This window comes from Protopterus annectens, chromosome 6.part0 (assembly GCF_019279795.1).
Source record: "Protopterus annectens isolate FY-2018-M chromosome 6.part0, PAN1.0, whole genome shotgun sequence".
Taxonomy (NCBI): Eukaryota; Metazoa; Chordata; order Ceratodontiformes; family Protopteridae; genus Protopterus; species Protopterus annectens.
Window position 1 is genome coordinate 1931989025 of NC_056737.1, and position 17882 is coordinate 1932006906.

At 40.9% G+C, this 17882-nt stretch overlaps 1 protein-coding gene across 1 annotated transcript in view; it reads left to right on the plus strand.

Annotated features, from left to right (window-relative positions):
• The window catches only part of CNOT9 (CCR4-NOT transcription complex subunit 9), an 824888-nt gene that overhangs the window by 757029 nt on the left and 49977 nt on the right, over window positions 1-17882 (plus strand). The window contains exon 7 of the mRNA XM_044075238.1: window positions 13396-13487. Within this exon, the coding sequence (XP_043931173.1) occupies window positions 13396-13487 (92 nt within the window). The remainder of the gene's footprint in view (window positions 1-13395; window positions 13488-17882) is intronic.

Consider the following 17882-nt stretch of genomic DNA (forward strand, 5'->3'; position numbering starts at 1 on the left):
TCAGGAAATTAGCATACTCACTTTCCACCTTTTTGCATAGGACATTCTCAAATGTCCTCAAAACTGCAGAGTTTTTAGGTGGATAAAAATTGCTACGACTTGGAAGCTCAGGTAAAATAAATTTCCCATAGCCTGTATAGAATCTTCCTGAATTAATATCCACTAAACCTGCCTCATAGTTTCCTACCATTGTGCTATTGCCCCCATAGCTAGGGGTATCTGAGGCATTTTCTTCCATAACCTCATGTACAGAAATATCCAACAACGGATCAAAAAGAACAGAAAAATCTTCCCAATCATCTATATCACTAAAACTTGCAGAGAGATTAATTAGTGTATTATCAGCAAGTACTGATGAATTGTTTTCAGTAGTTGTTACAAACATATCATTGACATCATTCAAAATACATTTTTTCTCAAAAAACACTTTTAGATATAATTTCCTGCAAAACCGTTTAATGTCTAAAAGAATGTCACAAAGTGCAGGAACTTTTGTTGGAACAAACTTACTGCCCAAATTCAACACCGTAATCATTTCTGGTGTAAAAACCAAATCACTTAGATTCAAGATGCTGGGCCCAATTTCGATGTTTTCATGAATGATATTACTATTCAAATGATCAGCTGATATATGCTGAGCATAATCACTCAAAAAGTTCTCACCATCCAAAGCGTGAACCCCACCAACGTTCACATTAACCAAACAATCAGCAGTACGCCCATGTGAAATGTGCGAACAAATACCATGTGTTGAAGCATACGCATCAACATCTAACTCAGTACCTTTTGTTACGACCCTTGTCGGAATTTTCTTTTCGCACCCTGCCGAAAGTTCCATCTACCTTGCTCTTCTTCTGCTACTGAACCATTTTCATCCACCAAGTCCACTCGCTCGAAAGAAACGCTCTTCTTGCTTCCACCAGCCGTATCTGATGACGACACTGAGGAGTCACGTCCACTACGTGAACCTCCCTCTGACGATCTTCCTCGGGATGTACCATTGGTGCTTTTCTTTCGTTGGCGCTGGCGTTGCCAAGAATAAATGATATTATTCTTGAAATCAGTAATATCTCTATTCAACTTCTTCTTCTTCCTAGCTATTACTTCACCCTCGGCTTTTGAAACAGCTAGGTTAACATCTTTCATTGCCAGTACAAAAGAAGAAGGAGATGCATGTATTTTTGATGTTGATAAACTAGCTTCGCTTTCAGCTATTTTAGATTGGAGCAGTCCAAGGCTCCTACGGTTACGTTTGATAAGAATCTGTAACCAGGTTAAAGTACATTGGTGAGATGCTGCTTGCCACTCTGTTAAAAAGTCACCTTCATCCTCAGCGAATTTGTATGCAGGTAATTTGTCTATTCTTAAACCTCTCGGTGTGATAGACAGTTCGACATATTTTTCTAACAGACAGATATCATAAAATAAGGATGTCTCCCTAATTCTCAATCTCTTTAAGTCTTCAAATTTCTTATGGCCATAATTACCGAAAGTTGTCCATGGATCGAATTGTGCCAGCTTGATATCCCTTTCTCTAGCCAAGCTGGCAAATAGAATTCCTTCATTTTCAGTATTAGCCATCATAAATCCAAATCCCAGCTTTACCAAAAGAAACAGCAACCAACAGCAGCACACATGAATATAGACAAACCAAGTAAAGCAGGAAACAGGATGCAGGATAAAATTTATTCCGGTACCTCGGCCCCAACAGCCTTCAAAGGAATAAAATACATACTTCCAAATGCAGTATATATACTAGTGCTACCAATTAAACATAATTACATATAATTGAAAGAAATTAAGACAACACTCCAAATTTAAAGAGACATACACAATTCATGACATTTCTGTCAACTAAATAACAATAAATTACTATCAAAATAGCTTTTAAATATTTGTTAAATATTTAAATTAACTTCTAAATTCAACCCTCGAGGCTTTAATGTTCCATATTTTAAGATAAATCTGCTTTCTAAATTCAATAGACTTTTTAAATAATTGCCTCCAAAAGAAGCATTAGGTTTTGCCAAAGCACTAAAAAATAATGAATCCACAGACCCTTTACGTATATTTTGAAAATGTTCACATATTGGACTATTAGTTCTAACATTATGTACATCACCAATATGTTCAAATATACGTTTTTTTAGTTGTCGCTTTGTCTGGCCTATGTAATATTTCGGTACTAAACAGTCACAACCAATAATGTAAACTACACCACAAGAACAGCAATTAAATTTGTTTTCAGCATAATATTTAACCCCATTTATAGCACTACCTGATAGATTCTTAACCCTCTTACATATCTTGCATTTACAACATTCAGTCGTTTTGGCTACACATCTGCCATCAATTAAAGAGACTCTGATTTAACCCCAAATAAAGTTCAGCTGTCCTACTAGGATTTTCCTGACATTTACTCAGTTGCCTGCTACAGCAAAAGCCATGGTTCGCAGAGAACTTGCAAAGCATCAAAGGGATCTCATTGTTGAAAGGTATCAATCAGGCAAAGGGTAGAAAAAAAATTCCACAGCATTGGATATACCATGGAACACAGTGAAGACAGTAATCAAAAAGTGGAAAATATGGGCCAACAGTGACTTTGCAAAGAACTGGACATCCCTCCAAAATTGATGAAAAAAGAGACGAAAACTGGTCAGGGAGGCTGCCAAGAGACCTACAGCAACACTGAAGGAGCTGCAGGAATTTCTGGCAAGTGCTGGTTGTGTACTACGTGATGACAATCTCCCATATTCTCTGTATGTCTGGGCTATGGGGAAGCCTTTTTTTTTTTTTTTTTTTTTTTTTTTACATGGAAAAGCATCCAGGCCTGGCTAAAATTTGCAAAAAAATACATCAAGTCTCCCAAAAGCCTGTGGGAAAATGTGTTCTGGTCTGATGAGACCAAGGTTGAACTTTTTGGCCACAATTCCAAAAGGTATGTTTGGTGCAAAAATAACACTTTGCATCACCAAATGAACACCATCCCCATGGTGGAGCATGGTGGTGGCAATATCGTGCTTTGGGGTTGCCTTTCTTCAGCTGGAACTGGGGCTTTAGTTAAGGTGGAGGGAATTATTAACAGTACCAGTCACTTTTGGCCCAAAACCTTTAGGCGTCTACTAGAAGGCTGAAGATGAAGAGGAATTTCACCTTTCAACACAGTAAAGACCCCGAGCATGCATCCAAATCAACAAAAGAAATGGGTTCACCAGAAGAAAATTAAAGTTTTGGAATGGCCCTGCAAGAGCCCAGACCTTAAATCCAATAGAAAATCTGTGGGGTGACCTGAAGAGGGTTGTGCACAAGATATGCCCTCTCAAACTGATAGATTTGGAGCACTTTTCCAAGGAAGAGTGGGCAAATATTGCCAAGCCAAGATGTGCCATGCTGATAGACTCCTACCCGAGAGGACTGAATGCTGTAATTTAATCAAAACGTGCTTCAACAAAGTATTAGTTTAAGGGTGTGCACACTTATGCAACCAGCTTATTGTACAGATTTGTTTTTCAATTGAATTGTACAGGTTATAGTTCACATTAAAAGTGGGAAAAGTTTTGAAATGATTTATTGTGGTCTCATTTTTTATATCCCACAAACCTGGCATTTTAAACAAGGGTGAGTACACTTTTTATATCCACTGTAGCTAAAGAAAGCCTTGTGACTAGCCATGGCCTGGAAGTCTACCTTTACCTCAAAATTGGGTTTGGTAGACTTGGTTTGCCTTCTTACTTGTGTGTTCGGCCTTATTGTACAATCTGTTTAGACTCCACCTGGATGGTTTGTTTCGTTTGTTCTGGGCTTGTTTCTAGGAGGCACAGCTGTACCTGTGCCTCTCAACATGATTATATAGGGTTTCTCTGTACATTTCCAGATTTGGATGGGGTTGAAATATTTGCAGGTAATCCCTTAATAGATAGCTTGCCTTTGAATTGTTTCTAAATGTTCTGGTATTTTTTGGGTCACAGCATTGACTTTTGTTTAAAAGCAGACTGTTTTATGTCGGACATTACCAGCGAAGACGCTACATATGGTGGTGGTGGGGGGGGGGGGTGCGGCAGTGTTCTTCCCATATTTGAAAGTACCAGATCCCGTATGTTTGCACCCCCTAGTGGGCATATGGACTAGCTGGTCCAAGGTGTTTGTTTATATACAAAGTACAGGAATCTCTGGGCTTGCGGTAATTTAGGATTCCCAGTTTATAGAGGGATAGTTAGTCCCCTGTGAATATGGTACTGGGGAGAATGTGTCTCCAGTAGTTCTAAGTAAGAGTTTTGGGTTTTATGTGGTTACAGGGAGTGCTCTATAGCTTGCAAGGATATGATATGGGACTCTACCTATCATAATTTGGACATGGAGAAGTTTAAGGCTGTCATCTTGTTTGATCAGTCTCGAGGTATGTTCATTTTTGTTTTTTATTAAACCCTGTCCAGATGGTTATTTGGCTTTGCAGCCATGTCATGGTCATCTGAAATAACTTTCAGACCTGGGTCACGTTAATGTCTGCAAAGTCAGCAGCTAATACTGTTACTTTTTTAATATGAATGTCTTGATTCAAACTGTTTGTGAGCCATGTACATGCAAGGCAAGTTTTGTAGGTACTACAGACTGGACATGCAGCAGCACTGCATTTCTATGAGGATTATATGCTGCTCCTTCCTAACAGTGGCCAGTTGTTTTACTACTGTTGGCAATGTCTTTCTCCTGTTTGATGGTGCAGCATTGATCCTTGCAGTGAACTTGATGCAAATTGAGCTTACTACCATAACCATAGATGTTTGAGTAGGAGGACCATGCCTGCAATATAGGTTGCCTTCTGCTGTCCAGTTGATGTTCGTGTTTCACTGCTGCAGTCATTACACGTGGGTTATCCTGCCGTCAGGCGGTCCTTCAGTCGGCCAGCATTCCAAAGTCTTGGTCCGGCGTTGATTGCTGTTGCCTCCTCCCTGATGTCAGTGCGTCAGGGGTATATAAGAAGCAGCCGACGCCATTTTCTTCAGTCTTTCTTGCCGTGCGGTGCCCGAAGCAAAAGCAGTTCGCAAGTGCCGGTCGGCAGACTCCTGAGATATCTATTTCGAATTTCAGAACCAAAGTCTTCAGTAAAGCCAAGTACCCCGTTGGGGAAACTTTCTTTTCTCAGACCGATGTCAGTAAAAGTTCATAATTGTATTTCTTGTGGGAAGCTAATACCTCATAAGGATTTTCATTCTTACTGTATTCCATGCCTAGGCCCAGATCACAATGTCACTAGTTGTCGGTTTTGTGCTAAATTTAACAAACGCACTATTAAATGCCGGTTTGATTTTGCTCGCCATTACTTTGGCCGAAGGTTTAATTATACCATGCAGTTGGAGCAACAGACGACCGCAATTCACAAAAAAAGCAAGGATAAGGAATGGCATCCGAGGCCCAAAACTGACTATGAAGCCTCTTCTAGGCCAGTCTCCGGTTCGCTGGGTCTCAGTGAGGTGCTTTTGCAGCCCCTGGCAACTGCTACCTCAGAGCCACAGGCCGCTGACTACTCCCACGTGGAGGTGCCTAGGCCTCTGGATACTCTAGGTGTTGGGCCTGTGGAGACTATAACCCTTCAGATGGGTCCGGAGCCGCTGAGCAGGCATCGGCTTCTGAGGGTGTTTTCAGACCTTCACAGCTTACCATTGCAACTACAGCCAAGTCTAAAGCTACATTAAAGACAAAGAAACAAGTGCAGCATTCACCTGGACAGGCCTCCATGCCTAAAAACCAGATGCTCAAAATGGCCGAAGACTTAATTACTCAGATCAGGGGTTCTCCTCTCCCTCCTGACAATAGGCCTAGGCAGGATACAGACTGATTCCTCTGGCCAGGTTTCTATTTATTCAGATTCCTCTTCAGACCAGGGATACTCTTTACCCCCCTATGAGGATTCAGATGCTGAAGAATCAATTCCTTCAGCCTCTCCTCCTGAGGATTATTCTTTTGGGGGAACTTTACATACCATGAGGGAGCATTTCCATTGGGAGGGCCAGGATTACTCAGAATCCAAGAAAAGGCTCAGAGACTTTCTTCTATTGCCTCAGGATATTGTGGATGATGTGTTCTCTGAATCCAGTTTAAATCCTGATTCTTTACCCCCTGCTCCAGTCAAGCCAGACAGGTACTACAGAGTCCCTGACTCTCACAAATTTCTTTATAAAAACCCTGCTGCTGACCCAGAAACTATTTCCCAGGGTCCCAAAGGGGTAAAGGCTTCCACGGCTAAAAATCCAGTTCCCTCTGACAGGGATTCTAGAGCATTAGACAGATGGGGGAAGAAAGTTTACACCTCTGCAACTTTAGCAGTGAGGGCTTTAAATTGCCAGTTTCACATGCTTAAATATCAACAATATTTACTGTCTCAGTTTAAACAGAAAATGAGTACAACTGCAGAACAACCTGACTATAAGGAAATGCAGGGTTTATTGCATGCAGCTGAACAAGTGGGAAAGCATACTTTGCAATGTGGTTTTGATTCATTAGAGGCTTCCTGTAGAGCAGCAGTTACAGGATCTGTGATTCGAAGGCATGCTTGGTTAAAAGAACAATGTTTACCAGATCATGTTAAGGCAAAATTACTGGATGCTCCTTTACAGCAGGATATTTTATTTGGTGTCAAGGCAGAAGCGGTATTAAAGAAAATGGAGGATAAGGCAAAATCTATGCAAACAGTGAAGGATTTCTTACAGGTACAGCCACCTCGATTTAGCAGGAATTGGCCTACAAAAAATTGGTCCTTTCCAGTGTCAGACAGGCCACAAAGAGGCAGATACAGACACCCAAGAGGCAGATCTCAGCCCCAAGGCTCTTACAGACCACGACAGTGGGGTGCTTCAACCCCAAAAGGAGGGGAAGACAAATCACAACCTTACAGGAAGCAGTCCCAATGACTTCCCCCTTCCAATGCCAAGCTCTTCCCTTTTGGCAGCTCCCTTAGGGGGTAAACTAGCACTTTTTTCACAAAACTGGCAAGCAATCACACAAGACAAAAGTGTTCTGAATATTGTGTCTCAAGGTTACAGGTTCCACTTTCACACTTTACCAAGGCTAAAAGGAATGCCAGACCTGCCACAAAATCAATGGGCAGAGGCTCAAAAGCAAATTTCAGCACTCATGGACATGAGAGCTATTCAAAAAGTGCCACAGCAGGAACAAGGACAAGGTTTTTACTCGAGACTCTTCCTGGTCCCTGGAAAGGACAAAGCCTGGAGACCCATACTAGACTTGTCTGCTCTCAATACTTACCTGGATGTTCCGAAATTCAAAATGTTGACACTACAGCAGCTCCTTCCCATGTTGGGCATGAAAGCTTGGCTTGTTACTTTGGACCTCAGAGGCATACCTGCATGTCCCTATCAGACAAAATTGCAGAAGATACCTCCGATTCATAGCTGGTTCAATGCACTACCAATTCTCTGCACTGCCCTTTGGCTTATCTACTGCGCCCAGGGTCTTCACAAAGTGCCTGGCACCAGTAATTGCATTTTGCAGATAAAAAGGAATTCAAATATATCCATACCTGGATGACTGCCTGATTCAAGCAGAGAGCAAGGACATTCTTCTAAGGCATCTGGCGTTTGTAAAAAGGTTGCTAATTTGCCTAGGGTACACGGTAAACGAAAAGAAGTCAAAACAAGTGCCCTCACAAGAGATAATATTCCTGGGTGCCAGCTTAAATACAACGGCCCAGATGACTTATCTCACACCAGGCAAACAAGGACAACTGACTCGGTATTTTCAATTGATGGCAACCAAGTCCCAACTCCTTGCAAGAAAAATTCTGCAGGCCTTGGGATTCATGGCATCCTGCATACTACTAATTCCATATGCCAGACTGCATATGAGGAAACTACAATGATACCTAAAAAGTGTGTGGACTCCACATTCTCACAGCTTGGAAACAGTAATACCACTAATACCCTGCCTACAACAGGAGTTTCGATGGTGGGCACAGGCATGTCACCTCAACAAGGGTCAGCCTTTCACTCTTCCCACAGCCAGGCAGACTTTAACAACAGATGCTTCGGATTACACCTGGGGAGCACACATGGCAGGAAAGTATTCAGGGCAAATGGACCACAGACAAAATGCACCTTCACATCAATCAAAAAGAGATGTTGGCTGTACAAAATGCCCTAACAGCTTTCAAGGACCTTCTGCATCCAGGACAATTATTATTAAAGACAGACAACACCACAGTAATGTGGTACATAAACAAGCAAGGGGGCACTCATTCTTACCCCCTATGCAGGCAAGCCATGACCTTGTGGAATACAGCTCTAACTTATCAGGTTCATCTGCAAGCACAATTCCTGCCAGGAAAGAAAAATACTCTGGCAGACGACTAAAGCAGAAACATCATGGATCCTCGCGAGTGGAAATTAAATCCACAAGTCTTCAGCATGATAATGCAAAAATGGGGGTGCCCGGACATAGATCTTTTAGCCTCCCCACTGAATTGCCAACTACAAAAATTCTACACAAGGACTTATCACACACAAGCATGGAAAGTGTATGCTCTTTCGTTCAGCTGGAAAAGTCTAAAAGTTTATGCCTTCCCACCTCTGCCTCTCCTTTCAAAGGTACTCCTAAAAGTCAGACAAGAAAAAACACAGATTCTGATTGCTCCAGACTGGCCACGCCAGCATTGGTACCCAATCTTAAAGAACCTAGCTCAAGGCCCACCTTTCATTTTGCCTCAAATTGCACATCTACTGACTCAACAAAACAATCCGATCCTGTACAGTCAGCTCAAAACCTTAAACCTGGCTGCATGGCAGATACATTAGCCAAACAGACAACACCTCTCTCTAAAGCTGTTATGGATGTCATTTTGGAGGCCAGGAGACCTAGCACCAGGCAATCTTATTCAGAAAAGTGGAAGAGATTCTGTGCCTGGAACCAGGCTCAAAGCCTTGACCCTCTTTTCCCTAACATTCCTCAGATACTACAATATTTAACTGAGATGCTGGACAAAGGACTATCCTTCTCATCTATTAAGATCCACGCCTCTGCCATCTTGGCTCATTACAACACAGATCCTCCTATTTTCTCTCATCCATTGCTAAAGCAGTACCTCAGAGGGGCTAAAAACATAAGACCGCCCCGGAGAGCACCAACACCTACTTGGGACCTCAATTTTGTCTTGGAAAAGCTCACATTACCTCCTTTTGAGCCAGCCAATTCAGCAGAATTAAAATATGTATAATGGAAAACAGCTCTGCTCCTGGCAATAACCTCAGCACGAAGAGTCTCAGAACTACAGGCACTAATGGCAGTGGAGCCTTTCATCATTTTTCACCAAGACAGGGTTTCCTTAAGAACAAACCCTTCATTTATGCCTAAGGTGGTATCCAGTGTGGCTCTTAACCAAACTATTCACTTGCCAACTTTTTATCCAAATCCCCAGAATAAGGGGGAGAAACTTGTACATTGGACATACACAGACAATTACACTTCTACTTGGACAAAACAAAAGCTTTCAGAAAAACTGATCAGTTGTTTGTATCATATACTGCAGGATCACAGGGAAAGGCTATTTCAAAGCAGACCATTTCAAAGTGGATAGGGCACTGTATCCGGTTCTGCTACACACAGCATGGGATACCTGTACCATCTAACATCAGGCCACATTCCACCAGGACAACTGCCACTTCTACTGCCTACCAAAGACATTTTGGAAGCTGCAACTTGGAGTTCAGTGCACACCTTTACCAAGCATTACCACTTGCCTCTTTATTCTAGATCCAGAGCTGGCTTTGCCACTGCAGTGCTGCAGGGCCTCATAGCCACACCAAATCCTCTATAGAACCAGCCACCGTGACTCAGCTTTGGGATTCAACCCAAGTGTAATGACTGCAGCAGTGAAACACGAACATAGTACAGTTTTGTACCTACCATAAATGTAGATGTTCGAGTGTCTTCACTGCTGCAGTCCTGGTTACCCACCTGCCATCCCCTCCTTCTTAGCTGGGTCTTATCTGTACATTTCTACACTATTCTACCTATGTGGTGTATTTGCTGGTTACTGAAGGTTTTGTTTTTACCTTATTGTATGTTTTGTAAGCAATATGTATTGCCTATGTTTTTGGGGGCACCTGACATCTGGGGCAAGAAAAACTGAAGAAAATGGCGTCTGCTGCTGCTTGTATACCCCTGACGCACTGACGTCAAGGAGGAGGCGACAGCAACCGACGCCGGACCAAGACTTTGGAACTCTGGCCAACTGCGGGACCGCCTGACGGCAGGATAACCCAAGTGTAATGACTGCAGCAGTGAAGACACTCTAACATCTACATTTATGGTAGGTACAAAACTGTACTTTTTTTGTTTTGGGAGGGTTTACCCACCCTGTGCAGGAGGTGTCCTCTTAATAGTTTAAAGCAGAATTTAATATGTAGAATATTGGAACTATTGTAACTGCAGTTCCAGAATGGGATTAACCAATGGAAAAAAAAATTGTCAAAGTATGATGCAGCTATAACTTTCTAAGGGCAAAATGCACTTTTGAGATCCAGTGTTTTGTGTTTAAAGCTTTGTTTAGTATTGTAGCATTGATTCTTCCACTCAGTTATTTGTGGTTGTATGAGTGTTCTTAAACTTTATAACTTTGTATGTAAATGGGAATGTTTTCAGTTGTGTTAAACTGTGGCATAAAAGTGAAAAAAATTAGTCAACTTTGGGCTGCTACTGCTTTCCCTTTAAATAAATATATGAGCAATGTCTGAAGATGACAAAATTGTCCCAGTAACAATCTTGAAATTCTGTTAATATGTCAAACAGTATTGGAGATGCATGCCACCTTTTGTATGCTGGGAGCAAAAATAATCAAAACAGTAATATTGTGACAGTCTTAAAGTAGTCATTCCTCTTTTGAGGAACCTTTTGAGCTGCGTGCTGATGTTTTGTAAGAGCTGTTCTGAGGTCTGATCACACAGTGTACAAAGAGATTGTGGCACAATGTGTCTGTTCTGTTTGACTATGGAAAAGATGAGAAAATGAGATTGGTATAGGTAGAAAAGTGACCTCATAGCAAAAAGCCTCTGCAGTTTGCACTGGCAAGGGCAGCCCTTCTTTCTCTAAGTTGAAGAATATTATAGTGACGTTACAAATGAGTTGTTTTACTTTCCTGTGGGCTTAGTAGGGACAAGAAGTAGTGTGTTCAAGAAATAGTCAAAAGTAAGTTATTTTCATTTATATTTCCATAATTGTAGATTAAATGAGGTTCCGTTCAGTCAGATCATCATGGGACAGCCAGAAAAGAAATTGCATACATAAAAAAGGCATAATATAAAACAACGTATAATACCACCACCATATTATAAATCAACTCTACACTTAAGTATATAGCAATATGTAATCCTAGAAGGCACACACTTGTTAAGATACCAAAAACATAATGTCTAGCAGCAAGGTTCAAGTAATAGTATTGCACATAAACCATGTACCCACATTATGGGTGAACAAGCACACAGTAGCAACTGAAGACAAATATTGCACCTGGGTTAGTTGCATAAATTATAATGGTTGGTTGGTCTTAAAAGATAAAATAATATCTCTCAGTGAATGGGAAGTCCCAGCATACTGACCTGTAAATGATCAGACGTAATGTTGGAGTTAAGAAGTCTGATCACCTCTGGATAAAAACTGTCTTTGAATCTAGTTGCCCTGCATCAAACCTTTGATTTTTGGCACATTTCCTCATGGTTGCTGGGTTCTGAGAGTTAATTGTTTTGTTTTTTTGCATCAATGTTAAGATGCAGTCCAAGGGAAAGGTCTCAAAATTTTTTTCCAATTTGAAGTGGTGGTCTGAGGGTGAGGCAACATAATCTACGTAAGAAAATGGAAGCTTGAACTTCTGTTTAAGAACTTTTTAGGATGTGGTGGATGACAGGTTTTACTAGAGGTTTTTCTGGGTAACCCCATTTAAGACTTGAATATATAGTTCCATTTTTTAGAAGGTTTTATTCCTTTTCACAGCTGAAAAAGATGTCCAGCAGCCACCCAAGTACCCATATACAGTGCAGCATCAGGAAGTTAGTGGCCCTAGAAAGTTCTTGTAAGGTAGTTCTAGTTGCAATAATTACAAATAATTTAAATTATAGGAGCCAAGGGTGGAGGAGTGCAGGGAAGTATATTAAATGGACCCGAGAAACAATTGTACAAGTAAACATATTTATAGAACTGAAATATTTGAAGTTTTTTATCTAAATGTTAATATGATTGTTAAAATTTAGACTTTTCGGATATACGTAGATATGGTAAAGCAGGTAAGTTCTGAAAGAAAATTATTTTGCAGTGTGTGTGCACCTTTATGAGGTTATGACTTTCAGGAAGGCATTTGTAATTGGCACAATGTAATTTTGTAGGGTTCAGGCACCTAGGCAGCGAGACATTTCCCTGTGGTACATTTGACTGGGGACACATGGCTGAAGTGACATTCAGCTGCAGAGAAAAATGGCTGTTTGCAAATTCCCTGTGGGCAAAGAGAAGCACACACTGCCATGCCCACAGCTTTAATAGCCAAATGCCTGGCAGCAGAAGAAGTAATGACTGTTGTGCTCAGTGTACAGTACATACTTATATAACTACAACATGTAGAAGTGTGCTACAGCGTGGAGAAAATCTTGCAAGCTACTGTAGTCACATTTATGCTCCAGTATGCATTTTAGGTAATGTTTCCTAGACACTGTGAAGGGGATAGTGGTCCACACACTCCAATTATAAAGGCACTGTCCATTGCGCACTGCATTTTTACTGCCACTGGTATGCCCTCTGGCCAGCCTGCTGCTGATGCCTACCATATTGCCTGCTGTCTCATGTTCCCTTAGGACATTGTTTTCCCCCTGTGCATTTGGTTATTAAAGCTGTGGGCAAGACATGCCCACAGGGAATTTGCAAACAGTCATATTTCTCTGCAGCTAAATGTCACTTCAACCATGTGTCCCCAGTCAAATGTACCACAGGGAAATGTTTCGCTGCCTAGGCGCCTGAACCCAATTTTGTACCCTGTTAATTGTATGTATGCATACAGTTCTGTGGTCTTGAGATTTGTTTCTCCCCCCAGTGTTATATTGTACATGTAGAATATAATTATTTAATTAGCATGACATTTCTAACTGAAGTAATTTTAAATTGTTTTGGTAATTTCTCTTTTATAGCACTGAAAGTAGAGTTATGACTTGTGAAACAAATTTGCTTCAAATAATGCATACTTGTTCTGTAGAATGCTGACTTCTTCATTGTCTGACAGCCCCCCCACCGCCCCACTTCACTCTCACTGTCTCACTCACACCCAGTATGATATTGAGGGTTATTTGTTAAGCTGTTTAATTAAGCTGAGTGTTTACATTTTAATTTTGTGTTTCTGGTGTCAAACAGGGTAAAATGGTTCTGCAGCTGTCTAAGGAGCCATCAGCTCGCCTACTGAAACATGTTGTCCGCTGCTATTTAAGACTTTCAGATAACCCAAGGTAGGTATGTTTTTTGGGTACATGATGGGATTTTGGGAGGGGGTATTGAAGTGTTAGTCTGGCACTTGAGAACCTACTTTAAAAAAAAGTCTGTCCTGGAGTAGACCAATCCTGTGAGTTAGAAGTTAATCTGAGTCGCAGGGTAACAGGTGCCCTTGCCTTCTGATGAAGTAAGCACTAGAGTAAGCTAATGATTCTCATTGTTGACAGACTTGTCAGGGGTCATGTCTGAAGCACTGCTAATATTACAGTACAGCTTTTTTTTTAAATTCCATCATCTCTGGCTTTCTCCGTGGCTTTGAAGAAGTCCTTTTAGCCTTAATCATGGCCGTGTCTATTCCTGGCATGTCTGACTCACTGCAGTTGTATATGGTTTAGAGTTTAAAAAAAAAAACTAGCTGTGATATGCTACCTCTGAAAAATCCCTGGGGTAGCTATGTTTGCCTCAAGAGAACTGTTAGTTGAATGGCTTCTGTTACATGTGCCTATGCAGAGAAGCAGTGGCAGTAAATGCATTCCATGCCCCCTTGAAGGGATATTCAGCTGCATACCTTGCAGCCTGTTCCTTCCCAATATCCAAAGTGATGCAGAGAGTGGACAATGCCAAGCTTGTCCTCGTAGCTGCTATGTCACCAGGGTAGTTGTGGTCCTTCCTCCCTGGTAGTGTAACTCCCCACAGTGGGCCAGTTCATCTTGCAAAGACTGCTTTCTTCGGACCCAGGAAGAAGGGTCATTACACTAATTTCCTTTATAATTTGAGAGGAGCTACTGCACATTTTGTAAGAGGCAAGAAGGCTTCGCACTAGACACTTGTGTATGGCAAAATGGAAGATGTTCTCTGTGTTATGTACCAAGGGGCGTCCTTCATGCAGGAGCTAAAGAACCAAAATGTTCAAGATCATGTACAAATATATTTTTACCTTTCTTTGATGTAATTGTGCTCTTATGTAAAGTGGACTTTCCAGTTGTGAAATGTGTAGTTTTTACGTGGTTTAGCTCTACTGATGTCTAAAAAAAACAAAAAAGATTTGCATTGCATACTGAGCAGCTGTCTACTCTACTTCCTGATTCTGTGCCATCTGGTGGCACCTTCTGATGTCTTGGGAGGCCAAGACCATGCATATCAGTACCTTGAGATATTGAATTGAAGCAAGTCTTACTATGCCAGGAACGTGTACTGAAATTCCACAGCATTCTGTGCTACAGAATTTATTTCATTACCTATTCTGAGCATAGGCCCTAGCTTACCCAAGGACTTGGAGCGTCTGAGTTTGATTTGATCTCTGGTATGTCAGACCTTTGATAGCAGAGAGCCATTTCTGGCATGCCAGCTCTGGCATGGAGGTGGAGCTGTGTATCCATGAGCACTAGTAGGGCGGCATGGTCGTGATACTTGCCCTTCTTGTCTGAGATGAGAGAGAGGCTTGTGCCCACCAGGGAGTTGAATCTGCTTTTTTGAAAACCGAACACGCTGGAGCTTGGAGGATGACTTACTCCACTGTACCACCCATTTGTGTAGTCATAGGCTCTCCCCCATAACTCCTGAAGCCTGCAGTACAGTTCCATCTGTATGTTTTACTTGGCACTGCAGGTAGTTTAGCTTCCCACAAGGCACTGCCTACAGTATGTGGTCATTTATACAGGTGATGCTTCCCCCTTGCTGAGAAGTCCATTCAGTTCACTGAAAAATTTTCCTGTCCAACAATAATTCAGTTGATGTGTAACACATGCAGACCTACTTTATTGTAGGCTATCATTGCAGCGATTCACATTCTTTAATCTGAATGACCATCCCATGGCAGACAACTGTTTACTATTGTATTATATCTGTGATATTATGTTGTATGCCAAGTGTCTTACAATTCAGAACTTTTATCCTGTTCTGTTTTATTACTTTTTGTTTGAGTATAAATACTACATTGTTTACTCATTCGTTTTCCAATTTTACTGACTGTGTCGCAGTCTGTCTCTTGTATTGAAATGTGTTGCAGACCAGAAAAAAATGCCTATCCAGCAGAGGTGGTTTCTTTCCTAGTCCATCCGCAAAATGCAGGACCACATAACTTTGATTTAGTAAGTGCCTCTCAGATTCTCAGCATAAAGGAAATGCAAACACAAGATTATTAAACCTGTTATAGTTACAGTAAAGAAACTGAAGTAAACGCTACATATTTAAGAATCTGAATACCCACTTTGTGACAAGAGCATAATCACTACAAAAAGAAATGGTAGAAACAACACTTTGTAGCTTAGCCAATGATTCCATCAGTTTATCAAGCTATGAATCAGTGCAGGGTCCCACTTATTTTCAGACCCCTTCTATAATGACTAGAGGAGCCACATCAGGGGTGTACTTATGACCGGCCACTCAGATTGCACATAAAAGCAGAGTAGCTCTGTGACCTTTTTTATCCATAAGAGAATTCTATTCCATAAGAGGTCTTAATGAAAGAAATCTATCCTGCCAGTAGGTCCTGTTTGTTTCTGTAGTGGTTTACGTCTCTGGAGTGGGTGTTGAGAGAGGTATTAGTTCTGTGGTTGGGTAGGAGGATACACTAGCTTGAATCTGTAGTAGTAGTAGATCTCCGTAGTCATTAGGAAAGGAAAGGGAGCACTTGAAGGCAGGCAGGCAGGGTAACTCGAGGAAGACATGCATTTGTTTTTTGTAAGGTAACATGATCTTTAAGTACCTTCCTTGAAAAGAATATTTCAGAATGGCCTCCTCTTATGCCTCTGTTAAAGTACATCATGCTGTTGCAGCCTGCCTTCCCTGTTAGCTCACTCTGCAGTAAAGTAATTCCCCGTGGGAGTTTTTTTTTTTTTCCCCTCAGATGGTATAATGCATAAAAGATGTGATTTTAGGACATTTTAATTTTGGGTGGTAGAAGTTTCCAGCACCTAAAGCCATTTAGTAAGGAGGAATTGTATGTGCAGTTTTTTGTACATTGTTGTAGGCAGTGTTAAGGTACCCGGTAACTTTCACACAACACAGTTCAGCAGAGAATTTCCTTTATGGCAAAGAAAAAGTACATGCATGGGAGACTAGGAAATAGTCTTGTCTCCTTGAACAGAAGCATAAATTTGTTATGCTTTACTAAAAACAACATTATTGTAACAGTCTTAGAGCAACCACTGACCAGTTTAAACCCAACACTACAGCATTAATTTTGCTACCTAAAATTTCCTGACTTCTTGTTGACTTTCGGTATTAGGCATGAAATCCATAATCAAACTTTCTAATTTCTTCCATGCTGGCAGTTTCTAATACTGGGCAGGGAGTAAATCATTACTTACTGAAAAACACTCGGGGAATCCATCTTGTAATGAAAGCTTATTATAAATGAAATACACTCACTAGCATTTTTTCCCCTCTCAGTATGCCTTACCCTTGCACTCCTCCATCTGATGCTGTAAAGCATCACTCCAGTCATATTTTTTATGACTGGACAGTAATTACAAAACTTCAGAAGAACAGACATTTTTTTCAGTTGCTATCAGACAATCCTCACATGCATTTTCCTTATGTCCCTGGCAAACTGTTTTATGCAGTCATTTCAGAAAGTCTTTTTAGCAATAAGAACATGCCTACTACTTGACGGAACAAAAATACTTAATGAATACTGTGAATCTTCACTTATACATTCTCTACTACATTTATTTTCACATTCTGCCAATCCCTTGTATATATTGCCATCTATTTTACTAAAATCTTGCAACACTTTTTCATCTGCTATATTTTGTGGTCAGTGGTATTGGTTCAGCTTTATGCATTTAGTGTGCCATTCCTTCTGGCTTCTAATAATTTTAAAATGCAACCTTTTATCATAAAAAGAATAAGGCAAGCAGCAGTCAATAAATGTTCACATACCCCCTTTAGAGGCAAGGGTTGAAGTGCCATGTGGTTTTGTAGCACCACACTGTGCATTGCAGTAATTTTTTTAGTTATTAAATTAATTGACTTGAAGCTGGAATTACTCATTCTCTGAGCTTAGGTAACTTCCTAAGCTTCCAGATAGACTTCAACATCCCATAAGCAGGTATAATATCTACTCCAGCAATAACCCCATCATCAATATCCATGTGAGCAAACCCTTTAAAAGCAGATTTTTGTACAGCATTATGATAAACCCAGGAGAAATCCTTTTTTTCGTCTTGGTTAGGTATGGCTTTAGTATCTATCCTGTGACAAGTGTTGGTGGTTTTACCTGAAGGAAAGACGTACATGTCATATAGCTGGAATAACATGACCTGTATAACAACCAGACCAGTCTGTAGGTAAACAGGATATGCTGAATTCCACAAATGTGGTAATTGTGTAATACTACAATACCCTGCCCCTCCAGTCCCATCATAATCGTAAATTTTTCAGGTTAATTTGCAAACACTATTTCTAAT